Here is a 23,065-nt window from a genome sequence, read left to right as displayed (position 1 = left end):
ATATACCATAAAAAACTATAACACTGAAAATGAAATGGGTTTAAAACGTTTCAAGAAGTATATCTTTCATTTAAAAGAGCTTGTATTGTAATGTGTAGGTACTTTAGTCAAAATCAGATTAAAATATGTAAGTTAAATTAAGTCTAAAACAAACAAAAATAAAAAATTCTTTGTGATTTTTGGTGCGTGAATGAGGAAAATGACCAAATAAAGTGGGATTATTAACCGACTTCAAAAAAAGGAGAAGGTTATCAATTCGGCCGCTATGTTTTTTTTTTTTTTTTTATGTATGTACACCGATTACTCCGAGGTTTCTGAACCGATTTACGTGATTCTTTTTTTGTTCGATGCTGGATGGTGTCGAATTGGTCCCATAAAAATTTTATTCGGAAAGGCCCAGTAGTTTTTCTTTTATGAGTATTTTTGTCTGTATTTGTAAATGTTGCAAGTGCAAGTTTGAAGTCGGTTGCTTTTAACGCAGTTATCACTTGTTTTGTGTAAACTATTGCTTATAGTGTGAATAGTTTATGCTTAAAAAAAGACTTCAAAGTGAATTAATTTAATAAATGAAATATAAGATTTACCTGTAGGTTGAGTAAGCTGGGAAAGCCTTTATGCTTTTTTAACAGTAACGTATTATAATAATACTAACGGTCCGCTAGGCTTCGCCCGTGGTACATGTTTACGTTTTCTCTACATAAGAACCATCCTCGTACTTCAAGGAATATAATAAAAAAAGAATTATCGAAATCGGTTCAGCCGTTCTCGAGTTATGCGCTTACCAACACATTTTGCGATTCATTTTTATATATAAAAGATGTATCCCTATATTATGCATTTAACTATTTTATTATTTCATAGCATTCCTTATATATCTGATCATTTAGTAGCAGTTTTTTTAGTTACGCCACTGATATTTATTTGATTGCCTGTTGGTTTTTGTTGGTTAAAAATTAAAATACAGATTTAAGATTTATAATACAACTAGTAGATTAAGATACAACTAGTAGAAATCTATATTTTAACCAGTATAATAAACTATTTTTTATTCTTAGTCAATCTTAGCGAAACCGGTGCAAGCAGCTAATTGTATAACAATTCTTAATTGAAAAAAATGTTTTGTGTGAAATACCACTTATGTGTGAAATTATTAATTAAGTAATATCAATTTTGACATTTATTTTTTTTATTAATGTATAAAGGGTAAATTAAATCTATGTAGTAAAGAAGTTAGATTCACTTAAATAATTATAGCAATCACGCATTGATTTATATTGATCTTGTATTTTCGACAGGCACTGCTAAATTAACAAAGTAAATACCGACTATACAAATACTTTATTATAATATATTAATTTTCAACGATTCAAAAGCAATTCTCAAAAACTCTAACAATATATTAAAATGTGTCTAAAGAGAATTTCTTATGCAATATCAAATAATATTCCACCAAAATATATCACAATCAGAATGTTTTGCTCACGATTTTTGGATGCGTATGTGAAACATTTACGCAGAGCCGAGAGACCCTTCAAGAACATATCCCTGAAGGAAATTCTTATGGGATCCTCGTAAAGATACGGAGGTAATTATATTTACTGTTAACGTATTCAGTATGATTTAATAGATATCTGGAATATTCTGCTGAAATATGGTAAAATTAGACACGTTTCAGATTCCATGTGATTTAAAAACTTTTTGGATAAATGAACAATCTAAGAAGGTTCAGGAATAATGACGTTTCCTTCTTTCCATATAATGCTTATTAAATAATATATTGACCACTTACATCAGGGTACTTTCCCAGCGGGCTATGTCTAGTTATTATTATTCTTACGTCGTAATTTCAATACGATTTTTGTAGCCATCAAGGTTCATGTCCTTACCCATTGAACCATTAGGTATTCTGCTACACGGACTACATTGCCACACCACAATGCAAAATTTGTAACACCTATATAAAAGACAGGGTTCCATTTTCTATCGACCGCATTTCATATTATAAAGCGGTCTCGCGAGGGAACGTCATAATAATGTTTGAAATCAAGGTAATGAATTAATAAATAAAGCATTTTAGACCATTACTAGTGTTAAAACATCAAATATATAATTATATTTTTCATTATTTTCAGGTCTTACTGTTCTCGCTAGCATGCGGGCTTGTTCATAGTTCGGGAATTCACGAACACCAACCGGTGGCCCCACTGGGAGCTGCTCCAGTGGTTACTGCTGCAAGTTCACAATATTTCCAAAGAACATTCAACCGCTTGGTAGCAGTTCCACCTGTATTAGAGCCTGCGCCAGTAGCACCAGTTTTCCCAGTTGCACCACAGCCCCCTGTCGTTGTTGAAGCTACTAGAACAACTGTATTACCCGCAGCACCTACAAGCCCTCCACAACAGGAGCCAGTTAACCCAAATGTGGCTATCGCTGTTGCCACCGCACATGCCGCTGCACCAGTAGCAACGATCCTGTTACCACCGTATCCGTTCGGTTTGCCAGCCTTTGGATTTATTCCACCAGCTGATAATTTCCCTACTGATAATCCTAACAGGGAATCGACAACCCAACGTCCATCGACCAAGACAGCTACGACGCAAAGAGAACAAGAGGCGACTACAGCTGTCCCATCGAACATCGACAATAGCTTCGTTCAAGCGTTACCTTCAAATGAAAATGTGAACTTCAGACAATACCTTGCCCCTCCTTTACCCCAGCAAGTTCCACAACCGGCGCAGAGACCCCAAAAATTGAAGACCACGGTGGAAGTTGTTCCAGTTCCTCTTACATATATCGCCCCACCTCCACTTGGTCTTCACCATCATCACCACCATCAACATCATCATCACCATCATAGTTTAGCGTTGAAAGCTGTACCTCACGTGCATACTTTTATACCAAAGACTAGAATAATTATAAGGCCTGTATCGGCTCCCCTGAGAGTTCGCACAATAAGGGTTCCTGCAGCGCTAGTTGCATACAGAGCGCCGCAGAGGGCGAGAAATGCGCCGCGAAGGATAATGCAAAACCAGCGGTCGAACTCTAGAGATATAGAGCCAACAACATTTAGACCCGTCAACAGGCCACTAAATAAACCACCAAGATTATAAAATGAATAGAAAAGATATTAGAAAAATGTTTACAAAATTCCCACTTGTTAAAGTTCACAGCTTAGTTTAATTCAACTGTAAATACACTATTTATACTTTTTTATTACATTTTTTTTTATTTACCAAGCCTAATAGAGCTCTATATCGCTTGTGCGTGTTAGCAGCATATACTTATTTTTGCATTTATTTAATGAAAAATGAATGATATTGATTTTGGACATTTTATTGTACTTAGGTATAAGTATTCTATTTTTATTTTATTTGCACCCATCTAGGTTTATGAATTCTAATGGCCACAAAATCGCTTTCCGCCGTCTGTGTGTCTTGTACCTATGCTTTAATCTTTAAAACTACGCAACGGATTTTGATGCGATTATTTTAAATAGATAATTAATTTCTCGAGGAAGGTTTTATTATAAAATTTATTAAGTTTAACACAAACCGAGCGTAGCCGTGGACGGAAAGCTAGTTAATTATAAAATAAATAATGGCTAAAATTATTATAAATTAACAAAATCATTGAGGTAAGTATAGACATATTAAAATACTCAAATATTTAAACAAAATATAGGTAAATCTATACTCAAATTAATAAAGACAAGACGACGATTATAGGCTGGTGCAAAAAAACAAAGCGTTGATAGCATGGTATAAGAAAAGTAAAAGTGGTCACATAACGGATAGTCATAATAATTATCATATTGTTGTATGGCAGGACTCTGACTGCATTAATATTATGCTTGTACGTGTTTATATTTCATCTGTATACCAATAAGTTCTTTGAATATGATTAAAATATTATAATATTTAAATAATATTGTTGATACATTTATAGAAATTATATTTAGCTAGCGGTCCGCCCCGGCTTCGCCCGTGGTACATGTTTACGTTTTCTCTACATAAGAACCATCCTAGTACTTCAAGGAATATATTATATAATAAAAAAGAATTATCGAAATCGGTTCAGCCGTTCTCGAGTTATGCGCTTACCAACACATTTTGCGATTCATTTTTATAAATAAGAATAAGTATTATTACAAACGGTGAGTATTGAATTCTTCACAAGATTAAGAAGAATACAAGATTAAGTATTATAGTATAAGAATTCCACCTTCCTTCCACAAGGAATACTTTTAAAACATCAAAAGCACCGGGCTTTACAAACAATGGAGAGATTATGATTATCCCTCAAAATACGTGAAAAATTAATGGCAAAACCTTTGTATAAGGTAACCAAACTATAAGGAACAACATCCACTTCATTCGTCATTTCCTTTCACAAGTGATAACTGCGTTAAAAACAACCGACTTCAAACTTGCACTTGCAAAATTTACAAATACCTACAGACAAAAATGCTCATAAAATAAAAACTACTGGGCCTATCCGAATAAAATTTTTATGGGACCAATTCGACACCATCCCGCATCGAACAAAAAAAGAATCACGTAAATCGGTTCAGAAACCTCGGAGTAATCGGTGTACATACATAAAAAAAAAAATATACCGGCCGAATTGATAACCTCCTCCTTTTTTTTGAAGTCGGTTAATAAAATAATAGTCAGTAAGAATAACAGTTTGCAGTTCTTACAGGATTTATATTAAGAGCAACAAAATAACAACAAACGCTAACATATTAAAAATTCACGTACTTAATACATTTTATATGGTATGGTTGATGTGATATTGAACAAATATAATTATAATAATTATTAATATGATAAAACAAATCTCCAAATAAGGTTATAGTCTAGTGTCTAAAAAAAATGGTGAATTTCACAAAATATGTACATTGTGCATAATTCCATTATTCATGAGGTTCCTGTTAAAACTCAAGTTTTATTTATTTATTGAACTAGACTTATTTTAGTTTGTCTTTTAAACCATTAATATCACAGATTAATATTTGGCTTTATAAAGAGCCAAAAATTGTAGTTGTCTCTTTTCCCAGTATATTAATTTATATTTATCGCACAGTAAAAAGTTATAAAGCGACAAAATTTCATACATTTTCATCCTCCATCCAGGCCTCGAAGCTCTACATACCGGGTTAGCATATATTATTATTTATTTAAATCTATATAAATAAAAATGAATCACCAAACGTGTTACTAAACATAAAACTCGAGAACGGCTCGACCAATTAACGCACATGGAAGGTTCTTTTGGAGAAGAAAAACGTGAAAGGCCATACGTCAGAAAGACGTCTACCGGAGCAGCTTGTAAAATATATTAATATGTAAAACAAACCCTCTGTATTTTAAATAGGACTTGATAAAATGATTGCACGATTTCGTGTTCGTTAATGCTCACTTCGATAAACAGTGGTACGCATGATCGGGTATTTGATAGGGATAAATGAATCCTAGTGACAGTCCCGAGTGTTGCTATACAAACCCCTCTCAAACGTAGTCGCTATACCGTAAATATAATGAGCGATTTTAATGTTTTCAAAAGTTTGGTTGATTTTTTTTATATGTAACATACTAATCTAAGATACTAATAGATATTGTAAAGAGGAAATATATTTTATAATATATTTATGTCTTAATTTAATAACAACTTTACAGATATTAAAAATTCCTATGAGACTTCAGAAAGTTAAATCTTTACCATAAACTTTTCAGTAAAAAGCAAAGCCGGGAAAACCTCTGTTTTACAAAGTACAAGGAACAGTAAATCGAAAATCGCAATTTAACCAGTGATTTAAAATATCTTCTTATCTTTATTATTTTTGTTTAATTTGTCCAAAAAAAAAACGTATTATTACTTTTTAATTCTGTTTAAGAATGAAGCTGAAAATTTAAAGTTTCGCTTGGTATAATCGCTTGAACTTGGATAGTCTCCAAATAACTTCCATACGAAGTTTAAACGCATAGTTAATAAATAACTTTTGTCAAGAAGTAAAATTTTGTAAAAACATCTACTTTCAGAATGTTATGTTTGTTTGAAATTCGATTCGATTGAATGTATATAATATATTGAATACTATTTAGATGATCCTAAATTAAAAGTTAGAAATACAGATTTTTTAATTTTGCGAAAAGGAAATCTGGCATAATTTTTAATTAAAATTCGTAATGGTGCATGCAGATTAGCTACACATTTTTTATATGAAAATGCTAATTAAGGCATGTTGGTTCAGATTATATTGCCAATAATAACGTTTTTAAATGCACGGCACTGCCGAAATTCTTAAGTTACGTTATTGGTCCAGTTAATTCGTCGCAATGGTCGTACGTCAGGCGTTCGTCCTCAATGCGTGCCCAGCGTCTTAGTTAACCCGTGCAATACTCGTGACGAAACGTACAAGGTGAATCTTATTTTATTTGTATAAAAGCTGGCTATTGTCCTCAAATAGTACATACCACTTGGTACTTCCAACAACACAACAAATTAACCAAAATGATCGGAAAGGTACGGAGAAATTGTGATTATTAAGCTTGTTTCAAAAAGTATATCCTATTTATTACTTGCAAACAATATCGATAACAATCAGGAATTCGGATAAATTTCCTATAAAATTAGCTTCTGATTAAAAGAATTTGATTTATCTATAATTTAACCTCATATTAGCACCGTTACAGTCAACTTTTTCTTACCTAGCTACCTATTGACCGCCTCCTTGGTACAGTGGTTGACGCGTGAGCGTAGAACCGAGGGGTCCTGGGTTCGATTCCCGGTGGAGACGAAGAAAAAAAAATGTCTCGGTCTGGCAGGACACAGAAGGCTGATCACCTACTTGTCCCTAAAGAAAATCGATCAGTGAAACAGATGTATAATGCATCTGCCCCTTACCCCATTATGGGGATATGGGACTTCACTACCTATACTTGAATCTTATCTAATTTTGTCATCTTCCATTGCAGGTCTTCTTCCTCGCTGCTCTCGCCTTTGCTGCCGCCAAGCCAGGCGTTCCAGCGGCGCTAGTAGCCCCAGCTCCCTATGTAGCCGCACCATTGGTCGCGGCGCCAGCACCTATCGTCACCGCCTCCAGCTCACAGTACATCGCAAGGAACTACAATGGAGTTGTATCTGCACCTGTGGCCGCACCTCTTGTAGCTGCTCCAGCGTATTACTCCGCGAGATACCTTGCTCCGCCTGCTCAGTACTATTCCGCTCCACTTTCGTATGCGTACGCACCCTCTGCTCCTCTGATCGCCCTTAAATGAAGACCTTCTTAAATCAATTAAATAGACTGTACCTATAATATGAAGTTTTTTTGTTATCCGTTGATAATTTCAATATGACCACAATTGCAAGCACAAGCACAGGTTTAACGTTCTATTTAAATTTAAAGTACTTATCCTCAAAACATAACAAAAGTACCTGATAAATATTATATGATAATATGTAAGATACTAAATACAAACAAATAATAGAGTATGAATATACTATTTAAAAAAAATACAACAAAATAGTGAATTTTTACACGACACAACCAATTAACCACATTACAAAAATGCGACGCTTTCCGGGGGTCAATAAACTTAAACAAACCATACAAAACATTCAAGCAATGTAAAAGTAGATGCAATATCGAAGAAACTATCTATAAGGACAACATTTGTGATCACGTTTCTTATTATCACGATACCGCGCGCCCGACCCGTGACGCGTCCCAAGAATGGTCACGTTAAAACTTTCAGACGTAACGAGCTACACCTTGTGATTTGAAAAAATAAATACGCAGCTGAAAATGTTGTAAAGGAATAATGATTCAATTTGTCCTTTGTTAAGACTCGAATGGTTACGAAATTCAGGATTTCTCTCTGCTCTCTCGATTTACCATGCTAAATGCTTATACATGTACGATGTGCAATGTGCATATTAACAAAATGTATGTGTTTATATTGTATACCACAATAAATTGGACGTAGTTAAAAACATAATATAGGTATATATTTACCTAAGCGAAAGATTATTGTACCCTAGTACGCAAATGAATAAATTTCGATAATAAATACGAGAAGTATGATGTACATTGTAGGTACATGCGATACAAATAACTTCTATTTATGAGTAAACTGTGACGTCTTATTGAGTTGTTATAGCATACAAGATCAAATCAAATCAAATCAAATAATTTATTGCATACTAATACATTTTACATATTAGAAACCTTATGCAGGTATTTATTGCAATACAATATTATATTTAAATTACATTAATATTGACACAAGTTAAGGTTCGATTACCTGATTGTTTTCGCCTTAGAAAGGTCTTTTTAATCATGGATAGGTGTAGTACCTATCCATGATTAAAATTTAGGTGAACAAGGATTATTAGGTGGCCTTATGTAAAGAAATTTTTTATATTAGATAATTAAAAAGAAATTATCTAATTCAGCTAACTCACGAGGAAAAATGTACGTTTAATTCGAAATGCGAATATTTTAATGCAATATATTTTGATACTTTTACGCTCAAATGATTAATTATAAGTATATTAAATATGAGCAAACACGTGTGCTAATTTTTCAATTTCTAAAAGAAACGAAGAAACGAATTTAAATGATAAAACGTTAATGTTAATTAGCTTAATGCATTTTTTCAATTGTTTCTCATTTTTAAGCTTTTACAATAATATTTTCATTAAATCGCATATAAAAAGATCTACAGGGAAAAGGTTCTATTTGTTTTAGAGCGATTGCTATTACCGTAGAGAATTCCTTCATCAGATTTAGGGTATCAAATCCCAGGAGCTTTTGAATAACCTAATTAGTGAAACACGTGTTATTTATGATATCGAATATATTGTAGGAATCGTAGAAAATCTAAGATTAGCTAAAATCTTACTAAAGTTCAACAATAACATCTCGTACGTCATACTTAATTAAACGTGTTTGAAGAATGTGAATCTTGAGAGCAATTGGTTTCTTCGTGAAATTATAGTATAATGTAAATGAATACCTAAATTTATTACCTAATATTTACTGTAGATATAAGTAGTACCTATAGAATCATTTTTAATAATATTACAACAAAGTATGATAATAATTTTGAATGCTAAATTTATACGTGTTTTAGAACCCATATACAGTTTCTAGGCAAAAATTAAATAGACTATAAATAGCAAATTCAAAGTTATACCATATTTGTTTGTCGTATTATTTGTGCTGACCTTGGGAAATTCGGTTCAATCTTCAATAGAGGTAGTTCTACCCCGAAACCCCACATCTTATAACAAAAGGGCATTACAACGTTTTATTTAAACGTGTATAATATTCGAATAGACGAAAATAAACAAGTAACTAAGCTTTTGTTATTTTTAGCATATGGTATGGAGGGCGATGATGTAATAGGTAAAATAGGATTATTTTACATTATTAGACCTTTCCGATTAAATTGAAATAGTTAACTAATTATAAAATAATATTTATTTATTTTATTTATTTATTTATTTAAATAGGTACACACCACAGCTGACAATTTTGACTTATTATACACAAAAATCACAATCATGTTGCGGTAAAATGCCAGCCTAATTGTATGTACACAGCACAATATAGTCGTTATTGTATAAAATAAACGTAATTAATAAATATATATTTAAATATATCTACAAAAAAGCTTTTCGTTAATATCTCTACAAGGATAAACGCCGATTTGCATTTGTCTCATTTATCCTACTAATATTATAAATGTGAAAGTTTGTATGGATGTATGGATGTTTGTTACTCTTTCACGTAAAAACTAACTACTGAACCGATTACAATGAAATTTAGCACACATATAGAAGGTAACTTGAATTAACACATAGAATAGTTTTTATCCCGGAAATCCCACGGGAACGGGAACTATGCGGGTTTTCCTTTGCAAACGCGGGCGAAGCCGCGGGCGGAAATCTAGTCCGTAATAAATGTCATACTTTAGATGCTTATATTTTTTTATAAATTGTTAGTCAATTATGACATACTCCCTTATAACCTACAAATTGGATTACGTTATGCAAAGACCCAGATAATGGTCAAGTGCGTGACATATTCGGTAACCGATGATGTCCGCGTTAGCGCCTAATTGAGCATGCACATGTCCCATCGATGAAAAGTGAAACCCTTAGCGACGGATATAGAAACAATGCTTGCAACAGTTGTAACTATATAACCACTACTGTCACATGCATTGTTATACTTCCACGTAACAACTCCACTAATCAAGTCGTGGTACTCCCAAACCATGTCTATCACGAAACTAGTAAGTTTAATATTAGAGAATATTCATTTATTGGTCAATTTTAAACAACTAATTACTAATCTATTGATATAATGAACATAGGATTTATAAATTACACAAATTCAAGCAACATTGCATTTACAAACTGAATTAAGCACAATAATTAATTGTTACAGGTCCTGTCTTTGGCCACCATCATAGCTAGCTGCCACGCTAGCGGGTTTGGTCACGTGCCTCTACCACACGCACACTTAGCAGCAGTAAAGTCGTTTCCAATTGTGCGATATGCTCCGTTCTACAATTTCCCATCACCCGTACGGTCAATTCATGCCGTATCTCCAGGTTTCCCTGCTGTTGCGTCTTCATTAGCCGCTGCCCCTATTCTACCTCCACCATTGCCGGCTCGCGTTTACCCAGCTCCTGTATTCTCAGCTCCCGTACCAGCAGTGGCACCTGCTCCATTCCTGCCAGCACCAGTACCCGCGCCAGTATTTCCAGCGCCAGCAGTTGCTCCCGCGTACCCCGCGTTACCTGCACCGGCTCCTGTTTTTGCGCCTGCATATCCAAGATACGCGCCTGTGCCCGTACCAGCTGCACCTGTATTTGCCCGTGCGGCTTTGCCAGTTGCGCCATTCTCACCCATAGCTAGACCTGTTTTAGCGCCTGCTCCTGTCTTTGCTCCCGCGCCGTTAGCAGTTACAAAAGCTTTCCCATATGCCTTCGGTCCACCGGTGTTACAAGCTCCTGTGGTGAAACAATTCGCGTGGAAGTAAATTAATTGTAGAACGTAGTTTTAAATATTGTTATAGTATTTTGTGTCGTGGTTGTTAAAGCTATTTTTATACTGAGGCTGTTTTTATACAATTGTAAATAAATATGAATATGAAATGTGTGTGTTTTTTTTTCAAGTAACATTTTAATATAATGTTGAATCATGATATTAATTGAACTATGTTTTGATTCATGAATATTTATGAGCTTAAACATAAACGAATTTGAATTGTACATGCGAATAAGTTTTTATTTCGTTTCGCTACACGTTAATTATATACAATTGATAAATCATAATTAATGGGCATTGAGTACAAACTCCAATCAAGAGTTTAATTTCGATTAAATCGACAGATAAACAAACAAGCTTTATTTAATAGTACAAGTGATAATACGAGCATGTAGAAGTAAAAATCTTTTCCAAACCTGAATTACATTGATATTTTTATTTTATGAAACTATAACATTTCAATTATTATGTTAATAAGCAAGAAAGAATAATTTGTTTTAAGTACAATGAAAAATAAAATAAATAGGTATATTACTTAGTATAACATTACAAACATGTATTTGTATTTCTACAACAACAACCTTATTATTACATACTAACTTATATCTTATTAAGTTATAAGTTCATACATAGGTATGGTATAGATATTGTAATAACTATAAAGAAAACCTTTCGTAGGTTTTCTTGTTTGCTTTGAATAAGCTCCGAAAATTATTAACCGATTAACTTTCTAGCGGAAAGCAAAATTGTTCCCGAGTGACAAAGACAAACATTTTTGTTTAACACAGGCATATGCAGTTTTAACACATCATAATATTATTATTTATATTCATAACTTAGTAGCTTAGTGATAACAATAGGAATCTGGAACAGTAATTTATGCACTACCACTTACTAATTATTTCTATATTAGTAGCATTAAATTTATACAAACTATGAGTACAACTATTGTAATTGATATTCATACAAACTACTACTCTACAAAAGAGGTGCACAAAGGCATGCAGTAATCATTTATTACATATAAAATTTTTTCGACAACCTTTTTATTAGAAAATGTCAAGTACAAATATTATTTATTGTCTCTTTATCATTGCCATTATCCATGCAGTATTTTCCTTATTGTTTTCACTTTTCGATAGTGTTAAATATTTGTTTGAGTATAATATGTCTAATTTGATCGAACTATTGGTAAAAATACATTTACTTTACATAGATTTGTGGCTCGATATATTCACTAAATTTTTTTTTTTTTACGTTAATCCATACTACAATGTTAACTTTATGTAACACAAAGCTACACTATGTTTATGTGTCAAAATTGAAACAATTAGACACAGTTTATTCGTAAATGTGTCAAAAGTCCTTCGGAAATATGATAGTTAGATTGTTCTATGACTTTGCTTTGTTAACATTGTGATACAGATCATTAAGGTGAATCCATATCAATTATCATCAAGTTCAGATTTAACTAAATTCGAACGAAAGTTTACTTTGTATTAGGTGACACAGTACTAGAGCGTTATTAGAGTTTGAGTGACATAACTTTTAATAAGAAAAAGGAAACACATAGATAATACCAAGATAATACATAGATAATAAAAAAGGAGAAAAAAAATGTAAGAAGTTCCAATGAAAGAAAATATATTACAAAAATTATTTATTTAATTTCATAAGGTACAAAAGTCTTAAACTAATGATAAGTCTTTGGGAAGGTTCAAGATGTTTTCTTACAAACTATCGTACGAACGCTGGGGCGAAACCGTAGGGGGATCGGACTAATGGGGCAGCTCCAGCATAAGGATAAGAAGCAGCATATGCAGCTGGGGCAAAGGGACCGGGTAGAGCATAAGGAGCGGCATAAGATGAGTATAGAGGAGCTGGTCCTGCAACGTATGATGCGTAAGGCGCGGCGTAATGTGCTGGTGCGGCGTAAGCAGCTGGTGCAGCTAAAGGTGCAGCGAATGGGGCAGCAACACCTGCAGGCACTAAGCCGTTGATTGCCCGACTCTCGATGTTAATTTGAGAAGCGTATGGAGGAACATTCTGGGGCACAGCGTGAGCGTAACCCACATGAGCCGGAGCAACTAATGGAGCAGGAACCACGCTTGCTTCAGTGGAGAGGAACGCCGCAGCGACGAGTACGATCTGCAAAATAAAAATTCATGTTAATATTCTATATTATGCTATAATAGACAATCAATAATTAACTAATTCATATATAAATGGTATGCTTACAGATTTGAAAGAAAGCATTTTGTTTGTAGAATGAACCTTCCTTAACCAGAAAAGAATGTGATGTGTGACTGACAAGAAAAAGTAAAGCCTTTTATATGTTGTTTATTGTGATTCAGATTACGTACGTATTAAAAAAACATTTGACGCATTGCGGCTATTCAATTGGAATTCTCAAAGCACACTTGGAGAAATGGAGCAAATTGGGAAATAGCGTCGTGAAATTTTGCAATTCTTTGAAAGAATGAGGTCAGTGTTGAAAATATAATCATATGATTTTGTAAACATATTTCCTTATTTATCATTTTTTTAATGTACAATGTTATTAAGTTATTCCATGAGAAAATATTCAGTGGACAACATTTTCATATAAACTATGCATTTGAAATATTTTGTTCACGATATGAAAATATTTGCAAATTAGTCAACCGTCCGTACTTAGAAACCCCACCATATTTCTATATGCATGTTAAACTATATTATATGTAATTTAAATGCAAAACACATAAATAAACAAACTCGTATTTCATATTCCCTTGCGTCCGTTTCTTTTGGCAATTATATAACACGCAGTGAAATTGACGCGGTCTGACTTCAAATTAAAATGCATTGCTCGTCTGGGTCAAACCTACAGTGCCAGCGGATTGCTGTGGCCGTGTAATAGAATCAAATGTATTCCTTATCCGTGTTATTGCTCAATGAAATGGACAAACAGTATATATTGTTGTGCACTCCTGAAGACGACACAGTACATCGAATACTTCAACGTACATCTCACTTGTGAGCAGTCACAACTATACCTAAGCAAAATGATCGCCAAATTCTTTGTGAGTTCTTCAAATTCTTTATAATGTTACGAAAGAATTTATGGAAAAATAATAAACATTTAAAAGTTTTTTAAAGTGTCATAAAAATATTCACAACTTAAAGTTAAAATAAACATTTAAATGTTTCAAAAAAATACCATTAAAGTCACAGTAAAGTTTTTTTCTAAAATATTAAAATTCAGGCCCCGAAAGGTGTTCAGAACAGTTTAATAATGATACTTTCGATCACACAGGTTGTCCTCGCCGCCGTCGCCGTCGCCAACGCTGGAGTTCTGCCTCTGGCTGCTGCCCCCGCTGCACTCGTGGCCCCGGCTGCCGCAGCGTATGCTGTCGCGCCTTACGCCAGCTCGTACTCCGCTCACAGCATCAACCACGCGGTAGCTGCGCCAGTGTACGCCAACGCACCTGTAGTAGCCGCATCTCCATACGTAGCTGCTCCCGCTCCCGTGGTAGCTGCTGCATCTCCTGTTGTAGCTGCCCCTTCCCCCTTCGCTAGATACATCGCCTCTCCATACTACTTATAAACGAATTTGGCGTCTTCATTGCCTTGTGACTTGCTCAATAATATAATGTATATAAATTAAAATATTTTGAAGTATATATTGTATATAAAAATTAAATTTCGTATTTTTATTTTCCTTAAAATTAGTATTTTTAATTATAACAAAGACAGAAACAGACACACAATAATATTCACGAAAAGGACGCATAAATACGTGAATGTACATATTATTTTTACAGTAGATACCAATAAAAATGTTGTCTTAAAAATATTAAAATTTATTTTTGTCGTATCGTATTTGTGAATCGTTAACTATGCATTTCATCGTGTGATGATCATTAGCAAACTGTTCTGCATGAGCCCAGGAAGGTTGGTAAGTTAGTACGATTCGACAGTGTACCACAGGCAAAGCGAAGAACCACAGGACAGTTCTTTGGCATATTATTATGATATATTATGATAAGATATAAGTTACATATTATGTAAAATTAAATGTAAAAAATGTTATGACGATTTAAAAGTGCTTTTATAAGAAGCCTAATTGAATAAATAAATTTTTAAGTTTGAAAGCCGAAATGCACTGCTAATTCAATATTTCTAAATCCTATTTAAGATTAGAAACAACTGGATTTGTTAGTAAATCGGCAATCAACGTCATTGTGCGTTATTATATATTAGTCGCGTGCTGATATAGAAACAAGCCGATAATAACTCTTTTGACCGTGTAATGGTATCATTGAAATGTACTGCCCTCATTTAGCACATGTCTTTTAAGTTACAGATAAATAGCAGAGCAGATAAATAAGATAAATAACAGAAATAGCAGAGCAGATAAATAAGATAAATAACAGAGACACAATAAACAATATGTTATTTAAAAGGAAAAATGATGAGATTACTTCTTCAATTAATATTTTTGAAATTTAAAAAAAATAAGCTCATTGTTACAACGCGCGTTGATATTTTGTTGAAGTTTGTTTCCATTACATTAGTAAAAAGAAGAAAGATATATTTCAAATTTAAAATATGCATTTCATGTATTCTGTATTTTAGTGCTTCAGTAGGAAATTATGCAAGGTGATTGTTAATAGGTTCCATACGAATTACATAATTTTATTATTTAGATTGTATTACTTATTTATTAGATTTTATTGCTCTAATTCATTCATCAAACAGGGGTGTTTAAAAAAGTTCGGAAATATTTCTACCTAGACTGTATTTTTTTAATGTGGATAAAATGATAGCACATTTAGATATGAATAAAAAAAGGTATGAAAATCCCCAAACTTTTTAATGATAGATTCTCAGTAAAGGGTAACGTAAAAATGCATAGTTTGTAGCACAGTAAATGATAACTTGAAATACCTATTCAAAAACTAATATCAAAGCTACAATATCAATACAATAAATCATATTACTTTGTGTAAATGTGTAATAGAGTAGAAAATCTGAAGTCAACGACCGCTTCCTTTACCAACTAACCATAAATCATTAATGAATTGACAAGAATAAGAAAGGTTTCTGTGGAAGTAAATAGGATATTATGAAAAAATAACATAAATCTTTACACACTTGAGCTATTCCTTTTATCGAATTTCATTGGGATGTAAGTAATAAAATGATAACGGAAATTCGTCAAAATACCGAAAGATAAGTCGAAGTCAACGTCCTGATATCTGAAGTTTTATTTTATAAGGACTACTTAATAATAATTTCAGTCAATTACGTTTATATTTAATTGTTATACTTCAAGTATTCTCTATAAGCTTCCAAGAAAATCTGATGAAGGAAGGTAGCTTCCTTCATTAAAAATATTTAAGGCGTTTCTTTGATAAAAAATAAAAATTTGAGACAAAGCTTTCCTACTTATTAAAATATAATAAGAAATAGTTTTATCTCTATTCTTAAACTACTCTGTTGACAGAAATTAATTCAATAGTTGTCAACTAACGTGCAAAATCTTCTATAGAAACATAAGTTTATAAGATAAGTCTTATCATTGCATATGGACTGAACAATTTTGATCGTTTTTCATGAGCTTTTCATTTTTTTACTAAAAGTTATCTACGTTCCCTACGTCTCTGGTATATTATGATTGGAAATTTTAATTTAATTAAAACTTAAAAGGAATAGAATTATGAATCTTTGTTAATTTCATAACCTTGATTTGATTTGTTTGCTGTTTTGAAGAATAAAATATATAAACATATATGTATATATATATACATTTATCTTCTTGGAAAAATTGATGAATAATTTTTCATAAAAATACATTCCTATTTAAAATTGTTTCAGGGTTAAAATGCTCTCAAAATAACAATAATTTTTACTCGATGGTAATAAATTTTGTTATCATATTAAATGAAAGGATCAAAATTATTTGTCGTAGTAAACAACGCCGCTGTAAAGTTTCATATCGTATAGTGTGGAATTAAAAATAAGCTTGTTATAACTACCAAGTGTTCCAAGTAAGGTCAGCATAAAAGGAAATATTAAAAATTATTTTAACATAGAGTTCATTTGTAAATAAGCAGATATATATATATTCATACTCGTGATTATTTAAACTTTCGGAAGTAAATGATATAAATATTTATCAATGTTAGTATTAATTATAATCACAGAAACGTAAAATAAAAATTATTTTCCATGTATTTCCATTACAGGGAACATACATGACATAGAAGAAACATGTATATATTATATCATTTAAAGTCTAGAGATCTCTATAAACTTTAAAGAATAACCTATTAACATAAACGAAAGCTTCCTTTCTGACTGCCACAATATTACAGTTGTGAATGAAATGAAAATACTCTCCCACCCAAAGTATAACCATGTATAAGAAAGATAAATATTTATAGTGGTGATTTTTAATACTGAATTTATATTTTTATACTGAACTTATTAATTTTACTATGAAGCTTTTTTAACTCTATTGCTCTTGTTAACGATTTTAGTTTTGTTGTATATCCCTTCTTATGTATCTTAATATTTAATTTTCAAAACTATCATACAGTATTGAATTTATATAAATAATTTATGGTATTTCCTATGAATTGCTTATTCCATAAGGTAGACTACAAGTGATAACTGCGTTAAAAACAACCGACTTCAAACTTGCACTTGCAAAATTTACAAATACCTACAGACAAAAATGCTCACAAAATAAAAACTACTGGGCCTATCCGAATAAAATTTTTATGGGACCAATTCGACACCATCCCGCATCGAACAAAAGAATCACGTAAATCGGTTCAGAAACCTCGGAGTAATCGGTGTACATACATAAAAAAAAATAAAAAAAATATACCGGCCGAATTGATAACCTCCTCCTTTTTTTTGAAGTCGGTTAAAAAATATAAAGGTTGTATTAATAGCTATTATTCTGCTATAAAAGGACAATTACCTACCGAGTACGTGACCTTACGTTTTGAACAATCCCATTTATTGTATCCCTTCTCTATATAGGTTCCCTTATTCAGCGATATTTAGCTCTACCCTCATTCATATACTTCTCAGAATATATCAATTTGTCCTGTCATTTGCCAAAGTCTCTATCTCTAGGTGACGACGACAATTGTTTCTATGTTTATCAAAAGCATGGACTTTGACTGATATTTTCCCGAAGCGTAACAAACATAGCGCTTAAAAAGAAGTTGAGTATTAAAATACACGGTACATTTATATGCTGAAATTGTTGTGATGTTATGAAATTAAAATAATTTTGAATCATCTACAGCTTTTTATAGGCAATTATATAATTAAGAATATGGTTGACATAGCTGGAAATTCATAATTCTGATAAATAAATGTTTTTGTCATCTTAATTGAACAACTGAATACTTAAATCCCAATGGCCATCTTTGGTTCAATAGATTAATTCTTTTTTTATATAAAATAAACATATATTTAATTAGCATATAAAGGAATTAGGAGCTACGGGTAATTTATTCATTTAATATTCCAGATTAAAAAACAATGCTGTTATCATTGACCACAGTCATTGACCAAAGGTAGATAAGTGATAAAATGTTATTATCAATAATTATAACCCGTTAATATAAAGCTTTTACCAATATAGCGAAGGTTGTTAACAGCTGATGTAATAAGTCACAAATATTACTAATATTTTCTATAAAAGACAAGAGTAAGCCATTCCAGCCCACGGTCCAGAATGCGGCTTGCATTTTGAAAGGCAAAGTAACTTATGAAATATGTTGAATTGGTTGCCTTACTATTTATGCATATTTTTTTTATTTTTATGAACATATTAATGTTTATTACTTTATACTGTAAGGATAATTGTTTCTAGAATATATTTTGTTTTTGTTTTAGTTAGTGATTATTTAAATATAAACGTACAAAATAAATAGGAAAATTATACAAATTGAGTTACTTTAACAAAGCGTATTCTGGTTATTCATTGTCCAGTCGTGTTAATTTTGATATTTGAATAGTTACATATTATATATTACATATTATATGTTAAATATTAATATTGTAATCAAACTTTTATGGAAAAACTACTACTACTACTATAATCAATCATCAAGTTCTAACTATGGCAGGCTGAAGTATTCTGAATATAAATTATAATTAATATAAAACAATGAAATTTGACTAATATCATTTTTGCTATCTGTACACACATATCTAGCCTTAAGTTATAGATGACCTAGGCACAGTACTGGGTAGGGTTCGACCGATTTGGCCGAACCACGAGACTTAGAACTATAAAAGCCCTCTATTTACAGTTCTAAGGCACATTCGATCTAATATCTCACTAATACGCTTCACAAGCCATCCCAACCAACCAAAATGTACAAGCTGGTAAGATATACTTTTTACTGAAAACATTTTGCCTTTAGAATCATTATTTAAATTTAGTAATAAGTTTTGTTAATAGACTTTTGCAACGTTATACTGGGGCAGGTAGAGCATAAGAAGCGGGAGAGCTTGAGTTTGATAGGACTAAAGTAAAATTAAAGAATGTTTTAAAGCATGTTATCATATGAAGCGCAAGGTTTTCATGTTGTTGTTTACTTACTACTTGAACATAAAGGATCAATATTTTTGGAGCCATTAACGTGAACATTCGTTTAAAACTTATATGTACCTACCCTAAAATACGGTGTAATTTAGTTTAAGAAAATACCTTAAAAACATGCTCCACTACCATCAATCATTTTTTGCACGTCGCGTCAAATGTGAAAGTGATATTCGCGGTATATTTTTATCGTATCAGATTAAAGAGTTCTTATTGAACTTGACATTCTCGAGCGGCAACGACCTTCCGAGGGCAGCGGTTACTACCTATACGGTAGACTTTTAAGTGTCTGATCGAGTGAATAATTTCGACAAGTAAATGCCAACCTATAGATATATCCGTTTTTATTTATTTCCCTTACAATGTATACTTATCTGTATCATGTGTGGTATCATGTTTACCTAGAGGTACTTTAATGTCTACCGAGCATGAACTTTACTATTTTTTCTTCAAGCATTTTGTATTTATACTAAATATTGCGTTTCACATTAAAAATAACAATGTACTTTATGAGTACCTACGTAATAAATTAATCATTATTTATGCAACCTTTAATAAATAGTAATAATAGATATAACAATTATTCAAGTTTCCAATATAATTGTTTCGTCAAAATCTATTTACAGAATTAAGTCCTAACAGTGCCATATCTAAATTAGATCTAACACCGTCATTTTGTTGTACTTAATAGTTCAATTTTAAACAGTTAATATATTAACGAAATTTACTGTAATCATTTTACAGCTGAAAGTATTTGATGAACATAATGTGACGTTATTTTAAGCGGCATTTAACAATGTGTGGACGAATACCGCAAACTCTATGACCACTACGATTAGTGTTAACGCAGTTGCTTGGTAACTTTACAAGGCGTGAGCAGGCATGTAATTATCAATGCACTAGCACCTTAATTAATACACGCTTGTCGTACTCTATCATAGCAGGATAGCAAGGGCGTTAGTTGAACTATTGTTTAACGAGACCACAAAAGTCCAGTTTTCGCACGCCTACACTGCGTGGTTCTTGGTTTGTCCTTGTTATTATATAGGCGGACACTTCGTATTTGTTCTACATTTGTATTGTGCATTATTTCTTAGAATTCTATATATTATTACAATTTATGTATTTCAATAAAGTATCAGACCTATGTAAGCTTGCCTTATTGGTATGATGCAGTTAGATTAATTACACGCAAATGCATTGTCTTTTTAAAAAGTTCTAAACAAATAAAAAAACTAGTCTAATTCCCAAAACAAAAGGCTTTTTTTATATTTTAACATGTTCTTAATAATTAATTGAATTCAACAGGTCGTCCTCACCGCCCTTCTGGCCGTCGCTACCGCCGCGCCCGGTCTCATCGGCGCCCCCGCCCTCGCGCCCTGGGGACATGGTTACGGTGTCGCCCCTGCGTATGTCAGCGCCCCTATCGTCAAGGCTGCCGTCCCCGTCGCTACTTCATACGCTAACACCGTCAGGGTAAGTTCAAACAGATAATAATATAATACTACTAGGTTCAATATTATTAGAATACTTATTGATGATTATAAAAATATACACTTGGAGGACCTGATATAAAGGCCGGTTTCACTTCTGACTTATAACGTGATAGATTTTTTAAAACATTTTAAAATAAGACTTTTTCTTATGGTCAATAGTTGGTAAACTGACTATGATAAACAAAAATTAAATATTATTATAAAAGTGAAAATAAAGTTTTAACATACAAGATATACATACATTTCAATTAGGTTCAATTTAAATACCAAATAAATTACATATCTAAATGTAAATGCAATATCAATTATACTAAATAGAGAACCTTTTATAGGTATAGCATTATTATAATTATTGAGTTCATAGGCTTACCTTACTGCAAATTGACACTAGTCGGCAATTTACAACGAGAAATATTTATGTTTATTATTGAGAATGAATAATTCATCATGCACATTCATTAAAATATATTGATAATATAATCATGTAATAAAATGTTATTAAAAACCCTATTCCGTAATAATACTTCTATAAAATATTGATCTACATTTTGATTATTTCCATCTCAATATTATAGTCATGTTATTGACATGTTAAAACGTTCAATTCGTTCGTTCAAATCACGCTGTAAGAAAGCTTCATATTATTGACAAAATGTTTATAACATACAAATAAAAAATCTAATAAAAATCGTATCATTCATAAAACATTATTTGCTCTTTAAAACAATCAAAGCAAAATAAAGCTAACTCATAGCACTCGCAAAACTTGACATGAATGGAAAAACAAAGGAGACCCTTGTAAGAGATTTCATGAATGAAAAATTGTTTGATAGATCGCTACACCAGCTGTTGTTGCCGCGCATGCCCCCATAGCTGTGGCTCACGCGCCAGTTCTTGCCGCACCCTTGGCCCACGGATGGTAATCAACCACACACACCGGGCTACCAGGCTACCACCAACATAGCCTACCTGGAACCATACCACCCGGTCTTAGTCCAGAAGCGCAACAGTCAAACCTCTACCTAAATAGTATTTCAACTTGTATAGTCTAAAAACATCGAATGTAAAGTGCCAACATCTATCACTTTGTTTAAATTATATTTATAGCAGTGAAAGGAAGTGTTTTAATTTTATAACCCATAAATAAATCAGGGAAAATGCGAGATCAAATTGTCCGTAAAACTTAAGTGAGGAAAGGTTAAATTAAATCGCACATTCGATATGATTTTATAAAGTGAGCATGAGCATTTATTTTATTTATGACGTTAGTATATGCCGCTGGTTGGAAACAATACTTCCGCGGCTCGGTTTATTATTTCAATGAATAATAAATTCTAGAGTTAAAGTCTTTACGTCCATTTTTCTTATCCATACTAATATTATAAATGCGAAAGTAACTCTGTCTGTCTGTCTGTCTGTCTGTTACTCAATCACGCCTAAACTACTGAACCAATTTCCATGAAATTTGGTATGGAGATATTTTGTTACCTGAGAAAGGACATGACTTACTTGACTTATGTTCCTGTGTCCCCTAGCTGGGGCAGAGGGCATCCACAGTGCTCCGCCAGGCGTTTCTGTCGAGAGCTTCCCTTTTGATTTCGCTCCAGGTTTTCCCGATTTTCTTGGCTTCGTCTATGACTGTCCGCCGCCAGGTTTGAGAAAGGACATAGGCTACTTTTTATCCCGGGAAAATGACGCAATCCCGGAAATCCCACGGGAACGGTAACTATGCGGGTTTTTCTTTCAAAACGCGGGTGAAGCCGCGGGCGGAAAGCTAGTATTTTATATATAATTGAAAACGAAATTATCATGTCAAAAGAAACTCAATCGATCACTAGAAATAATAAAAATTAACTCAAGAATAAACATCTGAAAATCTTAGTCAGACACG

General features: G+C 32.6%; 5 protein-coding genes across 5 annotated transcripts; 4 read left to right on the top strand and 1 right to left on the bottom strand.

Annotated features, from left to right (window-relative positions):
• Positions 1–1,972: 1,972 nt before the first annotated feature.
• On the top strand, positions 1,973–3,213 carry LOC123694274 (zinc-finger homeodomain protein 7-like). The gene is made up of 2 exons (XM_045639668.1): positions 1,973–2,048; positions 2,133–3,213. Exons 1-2 carry the CDS (start codon positions 2,034–2,036, stop codon positions 3,108–3,110), a joined length of 993 nt encoding a protein of 330 aa, XP_045495624.1. The 5' UTR covers positions 1,973–2,033; the 3' UTR covers positions 3,111–3,213.
• A 3,225-nt stretch (positions 3,214–6,438) lies between these two features.
• Positions 6,439–14,746, top strand: LOC123694556 (COPII coat assembly protein SEC16-like). The gene is made up of 6 exons (XM_045640020.1): positions 6,439–6,525; positions 6,978–7,277; positions 10,460–11,052; positions 12,833–13,059; positions 13,873–14,126; positions 14,360–14,746. The coding sequence occupies exons 1-6, from the start codon at positions 6,514–6,516 to the stop codon at positions 14,648–14,650; spliced, it is 1,677 nt and encodes a 558-aa protein (XP_045495976.1). The 5' UTR covers positions 6,439–6,513; the 3' UTR covers positions 14,651–14,746.
• LOC123694275 (cyclin-dependent kinase inhibitor 1C-like) lies at positions 10,219–11,171 on the top strand. Its single transcript, XM_045639669.1, has 2 exons — positions 10,219–10,304; positions 10,460–11,171. Exons 1-2 carry the CDS (start codon positions 10,287–10,289, stop codon positions 11,054–11,056), a joined length of 615 nt encoding a protein of 204 aa, XP_045495625.1. The 5' UTR covers positions 10,219–10,286; the 3' UTR covers positions 11,057–11,171.
• LOC123694276 (cuticle protein 16.5-like) lies at positions 12,710–13,510 on the bottom strand. The gene is made up of 2 exons (XM_045639670.1): positions 13,303–13,510; positions 12,710–13,212 (listed from the first exon to the last, which is right to left on the bottom strand). Exons 1-2 carry the CDS (start codon positions 13,318–13,320, stop codon positions 12,802–12,804), a joined length of 429 nt encoding a protein of 142 aa, XP_045495626.1. The 5' UTR covers positions 13,321–13,510; the 3' UTR covers positions 12,710–12,801.
• Positions 14,747–19,337: 4,591 nt separating the features above from the next.
• LOC123694273 (larval/pupal cuticle protein H1C-like) lies at positions 19,338–22,289 on the top strand. Its single transcript, XM_045639666.1, has 3 exons — positions 19,338–19,461; positions 20,987–21,154; positions 22,008–22,289. Exons 1-3 carry the CDS (start codon positions 19,450–19,452, stop codon positions 22,095–22,097), a joined length of 270 nt encoding a protein of 89 aa, XP_045495622.1. The 5' UTR covers positions 19,338–19,449; the 3' UTR covers positions 22,098–22,289.
• Positions 22,290–23,065: the final 776 nt, after the last annotated feature.

The sequence above is a fragment of the Colias croceus genome, chromosome 9 (genome assembly GCF_905220415.1).
Source record: "Colias croceus chromosome 9, ilColCroc2.1".
Classification (NCBI taxonomy): domain Eukaryota; kingdom Metazoa; phylum Arthropoda; class Insecta; order Lepidoptera; family Pieridae; genus Colias; species Colias croceus.
Note: the sequence above shows the minus strand (reverse complement) of the source record. Positions and strands in the feature narration are given on the sequence as shown.